Source organism: Lepisma saccharinum, chromosome 26, assembly GCF_977018435.1.
Source record: "Lepisma saccharinum chromosome 26, izLepSacc3.1, whole genome shotgun sequence".
Classification (NCBI taxonomy): Eukaryota; Metazoa; Arthropoda; class Insecta; order Zygentoma; family Lepismatidae; genus Lepisma; species Lepisma saccharinum.
Window position 1 is genome coordinate 47,931,152 of NC_139254.1, and position 19,447 is coordinate 47,950,598.

At 37.4% G+C, this 19,447-nt stretch overlaps 1 protein-coding gene across 2 annotated transcripts in view; it reads right to left on the reverse strand.

The window, feature by feature from the left end:
- The window catches only part of LOC145979469 (alpha-tocopherol transfer protein-like), a 54,570-nt gene that overhangs the window by 20,482 nt on the left and 14,641 nt on the right, over positions 1-19,447 (reverse strand). Inside the window, exons 2-3 of one of the 2 annotated variants that reach the window (XM_083112385.1) lie at positions 3,113-3,277; positions 1,999-2,087 (exon numbers count right to left, since the gene is read on the reverse strand). In XM_083112385.1, the coding sequence (XP_082968511.1) occupies positions 1,999-2,087; positions 3,113-3,239 (216 nt within the window). In that variant the 5' untranslated portion in view covers positions 3,240-3,277. Of the gene's footprint in view, positions 1-1,998; positions 2,091-3,112; positions 3,278-19,447 lie in introns of both variants that reach the window. The other variant, XM_083112384.1, reaches the window with a different exon arrangement.

The window sequence follows — 19,447 nt, forward strand, 5'->3', positions numbered from 1 at the left end:
CTTCAAATGTATAATCAACAAACGAATCCGTTATTCAATAACAAAATGGTTCCTTGAATGGGGGCCTGTGAGCCCCCCCCTTCTCAGGTAAGCTAAGATTAAAGTACAACCTTGGTGACAATGAAGTTCGACCAGAAAGGAATACGTGATTAAATGCACAGAGACATGGGCGGTGGAATGGGTGACCTGCAGAAGTGACGCATGTGTGTAAGAGGAGGCGTGTGAGCAGGCAAGAATCGTGATCCCAGCATGTTGCACCCAAGGTCACGTAAAGAACGAAAACGGGGAATTATACGCGTGACATTGAACTTCGACCAGGCACCAGACCCAAACGGAAAAATTCCACATAGTGGCGCATTCGACGGAAGCATGACGTCACGGACACGATAAGGGAGTCCGCCGTATATAAGCGCGTGCTGTGCACCGAGGAACCGCAGTGCATCATCACCATGGCCAGGGGCAAACCTATTGACAACACCGTGAGGAGAAGAGTGGTGGAGTTGAAACGGGATGGACTCAGTGAACGGGAAATAGGGCGCCAACTGAATTTACCCAAGTCAACCGTCCACTGCATCATCAAACACCACCAAAATACGGGTACTACAGAGCCAGGTAAGGCCCCCGGTCGAAAACGCCTGCTGAGCGTGCGTGACCTACGGATATTTAGGCGCTCTATCCAGACCAACAATCATGTTTCTGTGGCCGAATTACGACTGTGGACTCGAGAAAGATTTCACATTGAAGTGTCAACCAGAACCATTCGCCGTTACCTACAGCGATGCGGTTACCGAGTGTACAAGGCGAAACGTAAACCCTTCCTTTCCATGTTGAACAAAGGCAATCGACTACGGTGGGCACGAATGTACCGGGGATGGACATTTCGGCAGTGGAACAGGGTTTTGTTAACGGACGAATCCATTTTCAATGTTGTGTACGGGAAAATACGGAAAACAGTCATTTGTCGGAAGGAGGAACAGAATGAAGCAAAATGTTATGCACGTCGGGTACAGAAACCTGCGTCAGTGATTTTATGGGGATGCATGACGGCATCTGGGGTTGGCCCACTACACGTCTGTGAGGGCATTATGAATGCACACGCCTATACACGCATACTGGAGCGGCATCTTCCCACAGTGCGAAGGCACCTGTTCCACAGGCGGCGTCTCATCTTTCAACACGACAATGCCAGGCCTCATACAGCGCGGCTGACAAGAGAATGGTTGACTCACCATCACGTGCGAACTCTGCCATGGCCACCATCGAGTCCCGACCTCTCGCCCATTGAGAATGTGTGGCGTGTTCTTAAGCGACGTGTGCAACAGAGGGGACCCACGACAGTAGCTGCTCTTATCGCCTGCCTGCAGGAGGAATGGCACGCATCGATGTGGAATACCTTGAACGACTCGTCCGCAGCATGCGCCGACGCATTGCCACAGTTATTCGCCGACGGGGCGGCGTCACACCACGGTAAACAGGATCCCCTCTAACAGTGGTCGAACTTCAATGTCACGTGTAGATGGACAAGAATGTTTTATTTTGTGTGGACACCATACATTGCTGAGTTGCAGCGGAAATTTATGTTTTCCTTTGTTCCATGTAGCCTGCTGAATAAAATATGTTCAGCATATGCATGTGTTCTCCTTCTTTCACAACGCACTCCTATATTTGTGACTGGTCGAACTTCGTTGTCGCGAAGGTTGTATGATTAGATTAAATGAAATGTGTTCCCACAGAAAAGGTTATTGTGTATCTTTCATTGCAATCCAATAATAATCGCTACTACAGTAAAATAATACCTCCTAGCAGTTTGATAACATTGTCAGCACTTGAATTTCAAATTACTGGTATTATTAATATCATTTCAACATGGACTCTTCCATGTGTATTTCAGGCCGCATGTCTCTCTAAAAAAATATATTTCATCCGACAGTAACCATAAATTGGAACTTAAATTAAAAATATGTTAAGAATGTGTGCATAATTTGTTGTGCAATTTACCATATGGAATGCTTTCTGAACGTCGAACTTTCTGGCCCTTAGATACCTGAGAAGGAATTCTTCGTCAGTCCTTGTAACGAGTTTCTTCTCTGCTGTAATAGAAACACAATTGAAAGTAATTTACATTGGCATTGAGTACAAGTGTCGTTAATTTCAAGTAATGCTTTTAGGAAGCAAACAGTACTTTACGCAAACACACACACATAAGTACTGTTTATATTCATACACATAATGAAAAATATAAATATCTCGAAAATTATACATCCCACGAAAAAATGTTCGTTACTCTTGACTGAAGACAAACAAAGAATGGAAAGGAGTGTTAGAAAGAGTGGAAAGGATGAGACAAAGGAAGGAGGAAAGAAGAAGGAAAAATAACGAAGAAAGAGGAGAGAAGAAGTCCAGGAGATAAGGAAACTGTCCAGGGCCAGATGTGGAGGAATTTATAAGGGACAGACACTTCTCCAGGTACCTGTCAATCACCTGCCAGGTAGAATATATTACATGTCAGGAGACTCCCCACTCAGGAATTCCTGACAGGAAATGTCTCAGATAAGGAATGGCGCCCTTATGTTGTTTTGTGTATGGACTGCTAATGTATATATGTATATAAGATGATGGATGGGTCTTTAGATGAAAATACTGTGAATCTTTGTCTGAAGAAGACCCCGTTAGAGGGTGAAAACGTTACGTTTTAGTATATAATATGTTCTATAATACGCATTTTGCCTTGATCTGCATTTGAATGTTTTATTAAATTACATGTTATGTTATCACAAAATTCAATTTTTTGACAAAAGAATTGGTGCAAAATTTAAAAATAGTTGAATTTGCATAATTTTCAGGATAATTACACTCCGCAAAAGCGTCTCACGGTATATTTTTGAGGACTCCGTGAGAGACCAAAATTCCGGAAAAGTATCGGCAAATAAATTCCAACCGTTATTTTCCGATACTGATGCATAGGTATCGCCTCAGCCATAATAATTATAAAAGTGGTATGTATCCAAGATTAGTGTTTCGAAGATCAACGTGGCTCCAGGAGCCCAGAATTCTGTCCTTCCCATTGACTATTACATGAAACGTGTACAGCGAGTTTTCATCTGGTGCATACCTGCTATGAGATTCCGAAGGGCTTCCAGGTCCCTTGAGACATGTTCCGGGACTTCGTTCAGCTCCAGCTGCGCCCTTTTCCTCCAGTGCAAAGGGAGTTCCCTGTTCCTTAGTTGTGGTGACGTCATTGTGCGAGGGTTCTCGACTTACTTCGCTTCACAAGGATCTGAAATGAAGACAAATACGTGTAAGGAAAGTTACGGAAACGGTGAAAGTAATTAACTTCGCTTTGTATTTAACCTAAGTTTCTTATCCAATGGCTAACAATTCCTCCGAAACAGGGGTAGCAGGAGAAAATACTCACCCACCCATTCATATTTCAAGTATGTAAGTAAGTATAGATGGATGACACTTTAAATGTTCCTTCTTCACACTCTCAATATGTTGAAAAAATGTTCATTACTATAGTGGAACCACAGGCAATAGAATGTGAGCAGACCTGCGACTCCTGAACATCATACTTCCGCGTGGAGGGGAAGGCGCGCGGAGACTTTGGACTGAAGGTTAATTGTCGCTCTATAGCTGACCACCCAGCCCCTATATCCTGTTCCTGTCAATGTAATCTGTGGACTAAGGCCGCGCATAACGGAAGTTAAGGGGAGAAAGCGAGTGTGCGGAGCAAACGAGTGCGAGCTGCTGCAAACAACTGGCATAGTCGACGCGCTAGCTACGTTAACGACCGGCTGGCTTTGAAGTCAACGGAGCGCGCCCAGCAGCTGCAACAATCACATTCAACGCACAGTGTTTCCACACATCTACTCTCCACAATTTTGTCGCTCCACGCACAAGCACCTTCCCACAGTCCCCCACACTGAAGTTGCAAAGTACAGCAACAGCGTATCCGAAGTCATGTGACTGAGACTCCACGTGGAGTAAACGAGCAGAATGACAGCTGCGCCCATTGGCTGAAAGTTGAGTGTACGAAAACAACTCGCCCGCTATTTATCCCCACCCACGTTCGTGGCGGCGGCTTTCTTCAGTTCTTCGACGTTAACGAAGCAAACGCGTGGACTATATCTGCACTCACTTCCCCTCTCACGCGCAATCTCGAGTCACTACTTGAACAGACGCTCGTTTTCGTTCGCTCGCTCCAAAAATTCCCGCGACAGAGTATAGACTGCGCACTGCCCTGGGTATATGAGGTGTCCACAGAGGGGATAATGGCTCCAAATGAGTCATCAACTTGTTTTTTAAATTTAAAATAATATAAAATTCAACATGCATATATTTTTCTAAAATATGTGTAAAACGTTTACACATTCGCACCATGCAATGAGAAAGGATGGAGGAATAAGAATACAGGGTGTCCACAAGAAATCTCCCTGATTTCAAATTACAATTGTGACAATACCATTCAACATAAATCCTTGCGGTTTCCGGCATCGTGTAGCGACACTTTATTCCGTGAAGATGAGTGTGACGTTAGCTCCCTCTCTCCCTCTCTCTCTCTCTCTCTCTCTCTCTCTCTCTCTCTCTCTCTCTCTCTCTCTCTCTCTCGTGCTGCCTTCTCTCAGCACCTAAAGAGAACGTTTTGAGTTGCCTTACATGATGCCGCATACCGCAAGGCTCGATGTCGAATAGTTTTCTCAAAATTATGATTTGAAATCAGGGAGGTTTCAAGTTTCAAGTTTCCTGTATATTTCCTCAGTAAGTATTTTATTTTAGCTGGTTCAAAATCACTTTTGCTACTAGGTGCGCCATAATTAATCCATTCGATAAAGAAAATGAACCATTTAGGGTGGCAGATCAGATACAGTGTTCGGTACAGCTACAAAAGGCTATTTTCAGTAATAGGATAATTCAGAGGTGTCTCCTCAACGCATGCGTCAATTGTGGGAAAATGGACAGCTTGCTCTGCGACGACATTATTGAGCATTTCTACATTCTAATTTCTTCATATAGAAAAAGTATTTATTTTAAACGAAAGCGCTCAACTACGCTTGGGTTGAAGAAAGAAGTTGGGTTGAAGAAAGAAGTTGCCAAGATAAGGAAGAGTAACGAGGAAATCGAACGTGAGTTAGGACAATCCTTAGACTTAGCCCTCAGAAATTAGATGAAAATGTAGAATTAATCAAAAAACAATCGGAAAGTATTGCCGCTTGTGTCGGGAAGGTTGAACAATTGAAGGAAGAAAATCTGCTGCTAAAAAAGCAATTAGCAGATACGCAGTTACAATTAGATGACTTAGAACAATATGGAAGGCGTAACACGTTGGAAATATATGGTGTACCTGAAACCCCCAATGAAAATCCTCATGATGTTGTAAAAAATGTGGGAGTGGCCTTGGATGTGAATGTAGATTACAATATGATTGATGTTTGTCACAGATTGAAAAAACTCCCTCATCAAAAATCAGGTGGAATAATTGTAAAATTTCTTAGGCGTACTGATAAGGAAAACTTTTTGGTAAAACGCAAGGTAAAAAGAAACTTGAATTGTACTCATTTAGGATACACGAGTAATGAAATTATCTATATTAATCAAAGCCTTACACCGTATCGAAAGATTCTGTATGGGAAAGCCAGAAAAATTAAGCATGAAAGAAATTATGCCTATTTGTGGGTAGATAGTTCAGGGAATATAAGATTAAGGAAAAAAGAGGACGATAGGGATGTACATGTACTAAAGACGATTGAAGATGTAAATAACCTATAATATTATAAATGGCTACTTCAAATGAGATGATAATTTACTATCAAAATGTAAGAGGCTTGTGTACAAAAACCCAAGAATTCTATGTAAATGTTATCTCAAATAGATACGACATTATACTCATTACAGAAACATGGTTACATCAAGGTATACATGATGGTGAACTGTTTAATGGGAAATATAAAGTTTATCGGCATGATAAACCGGTTAATAATAGGGGAGGAGGAGTTGCCATTGCAGTTAGGGAAGGTATTATTTCTAAGCACATAAAGTTAGATGATAACCTTGATTTATGTTGTGTAAAAGTAACCATATGTAATATAATATATATTATTGTTGTTGTCTACTTTACACCTGGTTCTAAGGTAGACAAATATGCAGCTTTTTATAGCTTATTTGAGGACCATGAAGAAATTCAAAACAATAATCTTATTATTGTTGGTGACTTCAACCTTCCTTTAATTGTAGATTCAAATTATAGGTTACAAAATGGAGGAAGTTGTTATAGAGTATTGGATGACTTTTTAAGTCTTCTTAACTTACAATCTATTAATAATATTAAAAATAGTAATAATAGAACACTGGACTTGATTTTAACTAACATCAAAAATAACATTTCAGTTTATAGAGAAGTTGCACCTCTTGTTAAAGAGGACAAGCATCACCCTGCTTTAATAATTAATATGAGCATAAGGAAACTAACAAATGCTTTAAAAAATGATAAAATTTTAGTGTACAATTTTCGAAAAGCAAATTTTCTGAAAATCTATGAGTTATTTCGGTTCACTGACTAGACCTTCTTGAGTAGTCTCAGAAACGTAGAGGAAGCAGTAAGCCAATTTTATGATGTAGTAAATACGGTATTCGAAGCATCAATTCCAAAAAAGAAAGCTTACGTAAATAATAAATACCCTTGCTGGTTTACGAAAGAAATTGTGGAGATATTGAAGTTAAAAGAGTATCACAGAAAACGTATGAAACATGCAGAGGACAGTAAATTATTGTATGAGGAAACCAGGAAAAAGTCAAAATCGTTGATAAATAAAGCTTATTTTAATTACACTAAGGAGATGGAGGAGAATATCAAACATGATTCACGCTCTTTTTGGAAATTTGTTCGAAACAAAAGGATAAAAATAGACACAGTAATAGTGCTATGGTTTTCAATGGGAAAGTTTTCGATACTAGTCAGGATATTGCAGATACCTTTGCACACTACTTTAAATCTGTTTATACGGATTCTCCTAGTTCATATAAAGTATCAGGAAATGATGAGTTACGAGTTCCACATTCATTATGTATTGAAAAAATTACTGAATGCGAGTTTAATAATGCTATCAAGAAATTGAAACCTAAAAAAGCAGCAGGTCCAAATGGCATACCGCCTTACGGAATAAAGGAATGTTCCGAGGTCTTGAAAAAACCTTTACTGGTGATATTTAATTTAATATTTGAATTACATACCTTTCCAAATATGTGGAAATTAACACGCGTGTGCCCAATTTTGAAATCTGGAGATAGTAGTAACATGGAAAATTATAGACCAGTTGCAATCCTCAGTGCTCCAATTAAAGTACTAGAACAAATTCTATATACTACTAGAATTTTTAATCATGTAAAAAGTTACATAAATAGTAACCAACATGGATTCTTTCCTCATAGATCCACTGTCACAAATTTAGTAAATTTCATTCAAGATCTTTATAATGCAATTCATAATCGGTCAAGTGTTCACACTCTTTACATGGATTTCTCCAAAGCATTTGATAAATTAAATCACGATGTATTGCTATGTAAACTTGCAAACTTTGGTTTTACGAGTGACATGTTATCTCTCATTATTTCGTATCTTCACAATAGGAAACAATATGTGACTTACAAACAATTAGATTCACATCAATACGTTGTAAATTCTGGAGTCCCTCAAGGTTCGAACCTTGGTCCACTTCTGTTTATTATATTTATAAACGATTTGCCACATAAACTTCAGCACTCCAAACTTCTCATGTACGCAGACGATGTTAAACTGTATAACGAAATTAATTGTACTCAAGATATGTTAGATCTTCAGAATGATATAAATGTACTCTATGATTGGAGTATGGATAACGATCTAACAATTAACATTTAACATTAAAAAATGTAGCTTTATGGTATTTTCGATGAATAAACACCCATATGAGTATTCATACAGAATTAGTAATGAAAAGCTGGAAAAAGTGTACTCTGTCAAAAATCTTGGTGTTGTTGTTGATTGTAATTTATCCTTTGAGGAACATATTTCGAATATTGTTAAGGATGCATATAGAGGACTAGGATTTCTCATAAGAAGCTCAAAGAGCCTAAATAATTTGAATGTTATTATGCTATTGTATAACAGCATGATAAGAAGTAAACTCAAATATGCGTCGGTTGTATGGTCTCCTGGGTTTATATCTTATAAAAATAGAATAGAGCAAATTCAAAAAAGATTTCTACGGTACTTATACTAGAAGAAGAATCAGGTATCTGCTTACGAGATGAAATTATCTTATAAGTATTTATTGAAAGAGTTTTGTTATGTAAGCCTCAGTAGTAGGAGAGAATTAGCACAACAAATATTTCTTTACAAAAGAGTAAATGGAATTCTGGATAATAGTAACTTTCTTCATCATTTTAAATTTAATTCTAGAAAATCTAATCTTCGGATCAGACACCTTTTCCTCTGTGATATTCCGAGAACAGAAAAATACAAATCATCACCTTTATTCAGACTTTGTTCTGCATATAATAATATTTCTACAAAGCATGAAAATCTGGATTTCAGTCTGCCACTTTCCTTGTATCTAAAAACACTAAAACCAATTTTTGCAAAAGACTAGATATACATCTGTGAATCCATTCTACTGTATATTCCTCCATTGTTCTGAAATTATTTTACCTTCTATGCTATTTTTATTATTATTATTATTATTGTTATTATTTTTTTCCATTCAATACTATGTAAAGGCTATGTTCTGAACAATGAATATTTATGTATATGGTTGGATGTATATATGTTTCTTTCCTGTAGTATTTCACTTATAATCTTGTGTGTATAAACGCGTTTGTGTGTGTGTGTTTATATGTAATCTACACTTTTATATGTTTATTATTTGAATTATGTAAGCTTTCCTGTAATTGGAGATTCTCTCTGTAGGAAGCAAACGAATAAATAAATAAATATTACATTTCTTGGATCTGAAGTGCTAATTAATGTCATCGCAGAGCAAGCTGTCCTTTTTCCCACAATTGACGCATGCGCACCATGCACCGCATGCGTTCAGGAGACGCCTCTGATAGTAATAAACACCCCGTTGTAATTAAATACTTTATGGTGAGTTTGATATGAACTGGGTGGACGCGCTATTGGCCTATGCCTGATGGCACATCTACTCCACTGCTATCATTGGTATTGCTCAGTGCTTAAACTGAAATGCAATTTCAAGGTACAAGACGGACCACAAAATACAAACCAACCTGGTTAGCGTAACAGAAGAAAAGCCGAAATTGAACAGGAAGAAAACTGAACAGGACACCATCGGAGAGCAACTTTTGAAGTGGTAGTATCAATAGAATCAATAATATTGACACACGTTTCTTCAATAGACACTAATTAGTCATTCATTAAGCAAGAATATATAGGGTGAGCATAAAGTATTTTTTTTCATTTTAAGCATTTATTACATAAAAAGTACGCTAGGTAGAGGCGTGGTTTTTGGAAAAGGCACTAAAACTCAATAAATGTTGTTATATTACACATGTTTGTTGTTATATTCATAAATTCTATAGTTGTTATATTCTTTATATATAATAATAATATTAATATTATATGCTATAAAAAGTCTAGAGTTTTAATATCTGCCATGATGCCCTCGAATTCTCCGTGCAACAAATGACACACACGTTGAAGTTTATGAATAAGAAAACAAAGTTGTGATTTGGGGAAACATTTTTGTAACACAATATGTCTGTGCCTAACATAACAAAACTTCTTGAGCATTGATGCCACATCCAAAAAAACTATATTCCTGTGCCTAGCATACTTTTCGTGTAATAATAGTTAGAACACAGGAAAATACTTTATGCTCACCCGGTATTTTTCATGGTTGCCGTGAATTTAAAATTTGATGGACTTTAGATCCTGCTTCAAGTATCTTGCTTGGGATAGTATGTAGTCGAACATAAATGATGGAGAGCCAATGGGTCAAACTTCCTCCGTGAAGATTAACTAAGGTCCTGATTTCGAATCATCATCAAGATGCAAACTTTCACTCATGTACTCAACGACAGGGGTAGCAAAGGGAAGTAAAATAAACGCAATACAAATGTTGACTGCATCTAGAATGTTGCTGGACGTCTAGGATAGTAAAGAACTTGTTTTTCGTCATGCTATCAGAACGTGATACAGGGGTTATCTCAAAATTATTTTTCGTTCTTGTTTTGTTTTCTTAATATCAGAATCAGTTCATAGGCGTGCGCACGGGGGGGGGGGCAAGAGGGGGCAGTTGTCCCCTAATACTCTCACAAGTAATTTAGTGTAGAGGAATCTTATCGCCGTTTTTAAACAAAATTATGCTCCAAAGAAAACTAAGTATTTTCAAGCCGACGAAAGTTCCAACTATGGATGGGGTGTATTATTTCCTATCCCACTTCGTTCTCTAGTAAATTTCTTGTTATTAACACTTCGATACACTTTATTCATTAGTTGTGTTATCTCTATGTGTTTGCAGAATAAATACTACAAAAGTAGCTATTGCGTGTCAAAACAGCGACTGCCTCCTAATGGCAGTCGCTGTTGGAAATGAATAAATCATAGTTGTTTTGAATCTGCTGTACGAAGTCATTTTTATATGTACAACTAATAAACCACAGAGTAGAGAAATAAAGGAGGGCAGAGGCAAGGAACGTTAGTGCTACTGAAGTTTGATTTCTTCTAATACAGTGATTTTCGGCGGGTAAGGACACACACAATATATGCCCCTGTCTCGTATCCATTAATACAATAAAACAGTGAGATGAAGTGAGGTTTTTCTTTCTCCGATTGAACTTTCATTAAGGCTTTGGCCTCCCCATAATCAGAGGGTCTGTTCACGCCTATGAATCAGTGTGTACCATAAATATATGTGTTGATGGATTCAACTAGTTTGAAACATTATCTCATTCACATGCATTCTTTTAGAATGGAGAATGCATCCACGGATGCAATGTGTAGAGACTGGTGCAGCCGAAATAGTTAATGATAATAAATTTCATTCTTATATGAACATATAAATGTATGTACATTTTTCTATTGAACTCTACGTCAAAGAAGTTATAAAAAAAAGGTAAAAAAGGTAAAGTGTTCCCCTGTGCATAGCACCACGCCATGAAGGCATATAGGGGGTGTGGGGGTAACGCCCCACACTTTCTTGATCCGGTCGCGTAATTCCGCGTTTCTTCGTGTAGCTCCGGCAAGCGTCATGCTCGGCCCCGCTGTAGCCGAGCATGGAAAATTCTCCGCTTAATTAATTAATCTTTATATTCCAACACTATGTAAGATAAATGCTTTTATGCTGTTGATAGTCTCTTACAAGGATTTCCTTGTAACCTATTTTGATACCCATTATGAAAATTTTCTGCCATTCTTTTGTCATTTTGCAAAATAAAAATATTGTTTCCCGGCTCTAACTAAAGGGAAACTGGTTTAGCATTAACTTCAATTACCGGAAGAGAAGAGGATTTTTTGTGTGTGTGTGTGTGTGTGTGTGTTTTTATATTGTGTAGTAGTTGTGGTGTGTGTGTGTTTATATTGTGTTATAGTTGTGATGTGTTTGTGTGTGTCTTGTGTAGTAGTTATGCTGTCTAATGTGTTTGTGTTCGTCTTGTGTAGTAATTGTGCTGTCTAATATGTTTGTGTTTGTCTTGTGTAGTAGTTCCTCCATTCATATTGGGGGTTAGGCGTAGAGCTGACAACTCTGCACTGTAAAAAGACATGTCAAGAAACAGCAATATAAGGCCATGGATGTTCCCAAGGTAAAATATTCCGGAGGTAAAATAGTCCCCCGTTCGGATCTCCGGGTGGGGACTACTTTGGGAGGTCCCTGGACTAAGGATAAGATCTACATTAGGAATAAGGATATTAAATTAGGCACCTGGAATGTTCTGAGCCTTTACCGGCCTGGGGCATTTCAGTGTACAGTTAATGAGATAGGGAAGTATAAATTAGATGTAGTAGCTGTCCAGGAAGTTAGGTGGCCAGGAGAAGGGAATTGTAAAACTAAAAATTATACTTTTTTCTATGGTGGTACTGAAAATCATAATTTTGGAACAGGCTTTTTCATAAATAATAGAATTATCTCGGCTCTTAAAACAGTAGAATTTATTAATGATAGGATATCATATGCAGTTTTACAGGGTAGGTGGTGTAAAATTATTTTAATAAACATACATGCACCAACGGAAGCTAAAGATGATAATACTAAAGATGATTTTTATACAGACTTAGAACAGGTCTTTGATAAATTTTCTCAGTATGATATGAAAATTCTGTTAGGTGACTGTAATGCACAGATTGGCAAAGAAGAGACATTTAAACCCACGATTGGTAAAGAAAGTCTTCATGAATTAAGTAATGATAATGGTATAAGATTGATTACTTTTGCAACCTCAAAGAATTTAATTGTGAAAAGTACCACTTTTAAACATAAAGATATCCATAAATATACCTAGTCTTCTCCAGATGGTAAAACTTATAATCAGATAGATCATATTCTCATTGATAAGAGAAGGCATACTAGTATAATTGACGTTCGTACACATAGAGGTGCTGACTGTGCCAGTGACCATTATTTAGTAATTGCTAAATTAAGAGAAAGACTCTCAGTGATAAATCATAAGCAACAAAATCTAAAAGTTCTAAAATTTGATACAGGAAAGTTTGCTGATGAAAGAATTAAGAAAGATTACCAAATTAAACTGTCAAATAGATTTGAGGTTTTGCAGGATTTAAATGATGATGAAAATATAAATGAAACAGACGTAAACAAGAATTGGGAGCACATACGTAATGCAATAGAATCAGCAGCTAAGGAAAGTATAGGATACCATAAACCGAGAAAAAGTAAGTCATGGTTTGATAATGAATGTCATAATCTAATAGAAATAAGAAATCAGGCTAGACTTAGGTGGTTAAATAACTCGGATGATACAAATCTAAGCAATTATAATAGAATAAAGCAAGAAGTTAACCGCACGTTTAGAAGTAAAAAAAGAGATTACTTGAAAAGCAAAATTAACGAAATTGAAACAAACAGCAAAAATAAAAATATCAGAGATTTATATAAAGGTGTAAATGAGTTTAGAAAGGGGTGGCAACCTAAAGTAAACTTGATAAAAGATAAAGACGGTGATTTTCTAGCTGACCCAAGCGATATTCTAAATAGATGGAAGAACTACTTTAATGACCTTTTAAATGTCCATGTAGGAGATAAATCAGAAGTGAATGAAGTCCACACAGCAGAACCTTTAGTTCCAGAACCTAACTTGACTGAAGTTAAAGATGCTATTAAAAGGCTTAAGAATAACAAAGCACCTGGCATTGATTTAATACCAGCTGAGTTAATTAAATATGGTGGAAATTCATTAATATGTCAAATTCATAAATTAATTTGTTTAATATGGAATAAAGAAGAAATCCCTCAACAGTGGAAAGAATCCATAATTGTTCCTGTGTTTAAAAAAGGTGATAAAATGAACTGCAATAATTACCGTGGAATTTCTCTACTCTCAACAACATTCAAAATATTGTCTAACATTCTTTTAACAAAACTAACCCCATATGCTAATGAAATTATAGGTGATTATCAATGTGGATTTAAACGTAACAGATCAACTACAGATCAGATTTTTCACATCAGACAGACACTTGAAAAAAAGTGGGAATATAATCAAAATGTCCATCAGCTATTCATTGATTTCAAAAAAGCATATGATTCGGTCAAAAGAGATAAATTATATAATATATTAGTAGAGTTTGGAATACCTAAGAAGCTTGTTAGTATGATAAAAATATGCACCAGTGAAACAGAAAGTAAAATTCGTGTGGGTAATAATATGTCTGACAAATTTATAATTCATGATGGGTTAAAACAAGGAGATTCATTATCTCCATTGCTCTTTAATTTTGCCTTAGAATATGCTGTAAGGAAGGTAAGAGAAACTAAAGAAGGACTAAAATTAAATGGTGTGACTCAGTTGTTAGCATATGCAGATGATGTAGACTTACTGGGGGATGATGTGAATACAATTAAGAATAATGCTAAAATATTTTTCAAAACTGCTAAAGAGATAGGTTTGGAAGTTAACAAAGAGAAAACTAAATATATGTTTACAGGCCGAAACCAAGTGTTAGGTAATAATCAAAATCTAATTATTGATAACAACTCGTTTGAACCAGTTTCCAAATTCAAATACTTAGGAGTAATATTAACAAATGAAAATTATATTAAAGAGGAAATAAAAAGTAGGCTTAATTCAGGAAATGCATTTTACTTCTCTCTTCATAAACTTTTGTCTTCTCGTTTAATATCTAAGAAACTAAAAGTTAAAATATACAAAACAGTAATTTTGCCTGTAGTATTATATGGGTGTGAAACGTGGTCCCTTACATTGAAAGAGGAACATAAATTGAGAGTATTTGAAAATAAGATCCTTAGGAAAATCTTTGGACCTAAAAGGGATGAGGAGACAGGTGAGTGGAGAAGGTTACATAATTTAGAACTACATAATTTGTACTCATGTCCAGATATTATTAGAATAATTAAATCAAGAAGACTTAGATGGGCAGGCCATGTGGCACGAATGGGAGAGGAAAGAGGAGTTTACAGGATTCTTGTTGGGAAACCAGATGGTAAGAGACCTGTAGGAAGGCCAAGACGAAGATGGAGGGACAACGTTGAGATGGACCTAAAGGAAATTGGTAGGGATGGAAAAGAGTATATAGATCTTGCTCAAGATAGGGACAGATGTGTTGCTGCAGCCATGAACCTTCGGGTTTAAGAAGGCTAGAGAGTTAGTTAATGTTTCATTCTGGATATGGCTATGTGATTGTTTAATGTTAAATATGCTATTACTAGGGACAGTGAATTTTCGCGATGCGCAAAATGTGAAAAAAAAGATGCAATTTTGAACATTCTGGACGTAACTACACCCCCAATGATGAAATATGCATGAGTTTTATTCGCGAAGTAATGCGAACTGTATGCTTTTCCACGAAATGGACGCTTTTTCGTGAAATATCCGTGAAATAACATCAAATTAAATAGAAAACACGCAAAAACCGTCAATCGAGGTTTTGCGCGCAAATTGTCGATTTGTAACGAAACCTTTGCCTAAAGTTTCCTACCACTAGCAGCTGAAGAACGTTTTATCTTCGATCACACAGGAAGACGCTGCAAATTGGGATTTCCCATTCACATAATCTCAGCTCGAAAACTTCGCTCCCTGTCAAGCTGCATTCCCTTCTTACCCCGAATGTCTACTCAACTTCAGTTTCATTGAACTTGCTAGCTGTAGCAGCGATAAGATTAGTCTGTTTTTTTTTCCACCACTGGTATATACCGCTGATCTAATATTTTATTTACCGCTCTCCTCAGCTTGTATTTACCATAAATTTGTCTCCCTAACTATTACCTATAAATACCTCGCGAATTTTAGAATATTGATATTACATTCCAAGTTGCAAACAATATGCATTATTCCATTGTATAGTAAATACTTAAATGCGTGCAGCGATCTAACACCAACTTAACCTCAGAGAAACAAATGGTATTTTTCCATAATGTAAAGTGCATATGAAACACTCAGATTGCAAGTACTGTACAAAGAAACTGCTTTCGTCTCAGAGATCAGATACAGTATATGTTGTCACCTATTGCAATACATTTCGACTATAGACTTATTTTGCTAAATGCATGGCCATGAAATCAGGCGGGTGGCAGAAGTTCGCGATGTTGCCACGTCGTAGCACAACTCTTTGTGTTCGGACATTTAACAGAATGAAAGATCTCGTATAATTGGTCGTTGTAATCCATGTGATACAAACTGACAGTATTTGTTCGAAAGGTCAGGGATCATACAAAAGTGCCCCGGATAGAGTTCGGCCTCACGCTCGAACTAGGCAACACAGCCCGGTTGACGTTGCCACACAGTGCGCGGGAACCAGCGACTTTTGTCCCGCCCTCGCTTTGGTTTTCCCACATGTTGCACCACCGCAATTCTGCAATTTTAATAGCCGTGCATTTAGTCCTGTGAAACATCATTTGTGGTGAACATATTCAAAACCATTGGAGAATTTAGCGGGAGGGACATGCCCCTCTCAAAATTGAAGACTAAGTCTTTTAAAAAGTATTGATAACATTCCCTTACTACCAAGAATGTTCGAGCAATCCTCCTTCAGATAATTAAATAAAATAAATAACGTATACATTCACTGAGACTAGATTCACTAAAAACGTCTGTAGTCCCTTAAATAGGTCGAGACTGGAAATCAAATCTGGGATTTATTGCTTAAAAGGCAATAACGTTAAACGCTGGACACAAGGCAAGAGTTCAATATTTCTCATGTTTATGGCAGTTTTACCTGATTAAATCAATTCTCAATCTTATCCCTTTCTGTAATCATTGCTAATACACATTACTTGGAAACACTTTTATTTCTTAAAAATCTACTAAAGGACCAGTCCCAAATTGTTTATCTGACTACAAGCCTTGTAATTGTTCTGACGTGAATATTACACACACACACACACATATGAAGCTGTGTGAACATGGAGATAACTTTGCGCGTGATATTTCCAGTGTTAGCGTTACTATCATATGCTTACAGCGTAATCCATGCCCTACTAGAAATACAGCGTGTTCCGTTCAAACCTCCCACATTTCAATTCATCATTGCTAAAAGGTTATGAAACATAATGGAATGCAAGTGGTACTAGACGAAAGAGAAACTCATAGAATTTTATTGCATGACCTTGAAGTTCACCATTCTCTCACCATGCAGCGCCACAATCGCATAAAGCTCAATGGCGACTCCGCAGCAGCGCTCACAATCCGTATTCTGGTATGCAGAGACTGAACTGAACACCCTGTAGTTTAGATCCGCCTATGTTCAAAACCCGTTTGGCAAATATTGATTTTTTGTATTTACAAAACCTATATTCTAATTGCTTCATGTAGTGTTAATATTCAATAAATATCATGAGATTCCCCCATCCCTGCCTATTTAGAGAGCAACTTCTCAGGTTGCCAACTATATCTATAGGTTAGATTACCATTCTTATATGTATTTTTTCTTTGTATTTTCTTATTCGTCTGTAATTTTCATATATTTTTCTCTTTCTTTCTTTTTTCAATGTTTCACATTCGATTCTTTTTGTAAACATGGTTAAGTGGATACAAATAAATATGCAGTATATTCCGTAGTAAGTTTCAAAATCAGTAATTTTCCCTATAGAAAGTAATGTGGATATTTGTTAACCAACAATCAATATCATAATATGTGATCGATTGATCTGGCTTATTTTTCTTCGCTTTTCTGCTACTTGTGACTAATTGCGAGGATGAGTGATAAAAGGACACTCACGAGGAACACCCACGTCGGGATTCGAATCCGGGATCCCTGTTGTCGTAGCGTACTGTGGCAATCACATTGTTTTAAAACTAAAGGAAAACTCCTACTTTATATCAGGTTGTCTACTCTTTCGTACATAACTTCAGGACAGACAAACGCAAACATCCGTGTCTTACCTGGGATTCGAACACGGGACCCCTGGCGTCGCAGAGTGCTAGTCACTTCACCACGGTGGTCGGCAGCAAGGTTTCCTAATGGCTGTGGTATTTAACAACCGTTTGTGGGCTCCCGTTGTTCCCCACTTCTCCTAACACCGTGGGATCTTGTTGTCGCCACTATCCGGAAGCCAATAGTTATTTTTGCTGGTCTGAGTGCAGATTATGTAACGATCTTTACCAGTTGTCCGGGTAACGTCACACGACTTTCCAACCGGAAGTTATGAGTTGCAATCTTGCACTGAACATGCTTGCTCCGTCAACAATTTAAACCCATCAGTCATAGTTATCGTCGCGATTAGCCTTAGGGAGAATTCACACCGAAGAAACACGCGACATGCAACACGAAACACGTGTCGCTTGGAAGCCAACACTCAGTCATCAATGCAACCTTTCGAACCGAAGAGACACGGCAAGATGCAAGTGTCGCGTGTCGCTTACGTGCCTCTCGGACTGTGCCGTTATCTCAATACCGTGCATCGTGTTGCTTCGGTTTGTTGTTCGCGCATGCGCAGCGAGTGCTTCATTCCAAGGAGCTGTATTTAGCGCAACCGGCATTATGTTTGAACCTCTAATTTGTTGATATAATAAAGTATCGATATGTACAATGTTGAATTGTTGAAATAATATGCACTGACCTCAAACTGTATACGCTAGACTTTTCAGCCTGAATAAAGCGAATACCTAAACACTAGAGAAATGGTTCTCAACCTTCGTGAAACCATGTCACCGTATTTTTCTTTTAAGTCGATGCCCTTAGCCGAAGAATTTTCCTCGTAAATCTTTACAGTATTTAAGATTTTATGCATGAATTAACATGTACCTATGAAATTAAATATTGATAAATAAATTATAGCATAATCATAAGAGTAAAAATAGTTTCATTACGTGTGTAGGATTGTTGACAAATATAAAAATATGGAAGACAAAGTGGTAACGTCGTCTCCTTGTAATTAAGTGATCCCGGGTTCGATAAACGGGAAGGCACCGGGTAGATCCAGTTCTGATTAGTCTATTTGTGCATAAAATGGACTTAAGAAACGAAAACTCATAACTCAAATATGATATTAGGGTTATGATAGTTGTCAACTAGTTTCAGCAGAACATTTCACAGCTCAGTATAGTTGATACGAGGGCACGCGGCCCGGTGGTTGAAAAACAATGCACTAGAGTACTTTACCATGTTGACAAATATATTTTGGACTAAAGTGCCTCATAAGCTGACTTTTTCAAATAAAAACAGTCAGGTAAATGGCCGAAACACGACCTCTTTTCACGATGTTGAAGGCAAATTACAGCCGATAGATAACTGCATCAAAAAACTTGATAAAGCGAAATGAACGTTGTGTTTAAATCTTAAAACTTTGTTAAAATATTGTACATATCGATACTTTATTATATCAACAAATTAGAGGTTCAAACATAATGCCGGTTGGGCTCTCTTCTAGAGTCTAAATACAGCTCGTTGGAATAAAGCATTCGCTGCTCATGCGCGAACAAGAAACTGAAGCAACACGATGCACGGTATTGAGAAAACGGCACAGTCCCAGAGGCACGTAAGCGACATGCAACACGTGCATCTTGCCGTGTCTCTTCGGTTCGAAAGGTCGCATTGATTCACTGGTCTACATATGAAAAAAAGATTTCTGCTGACTTAGATATTTTAACTGATTCTATATAATTTGAGGTCGCTGATTCCAAATATGTAGTCAGAAAATGTGTATCACGTCATAATTTTTCACAAATCACATTTGAAAATTTTCACAATATTATAATACTGGGCTAAACTCCAACAATTTTTCATATAGATATCTGCACATAATGAAATTTCTTTTTCTGT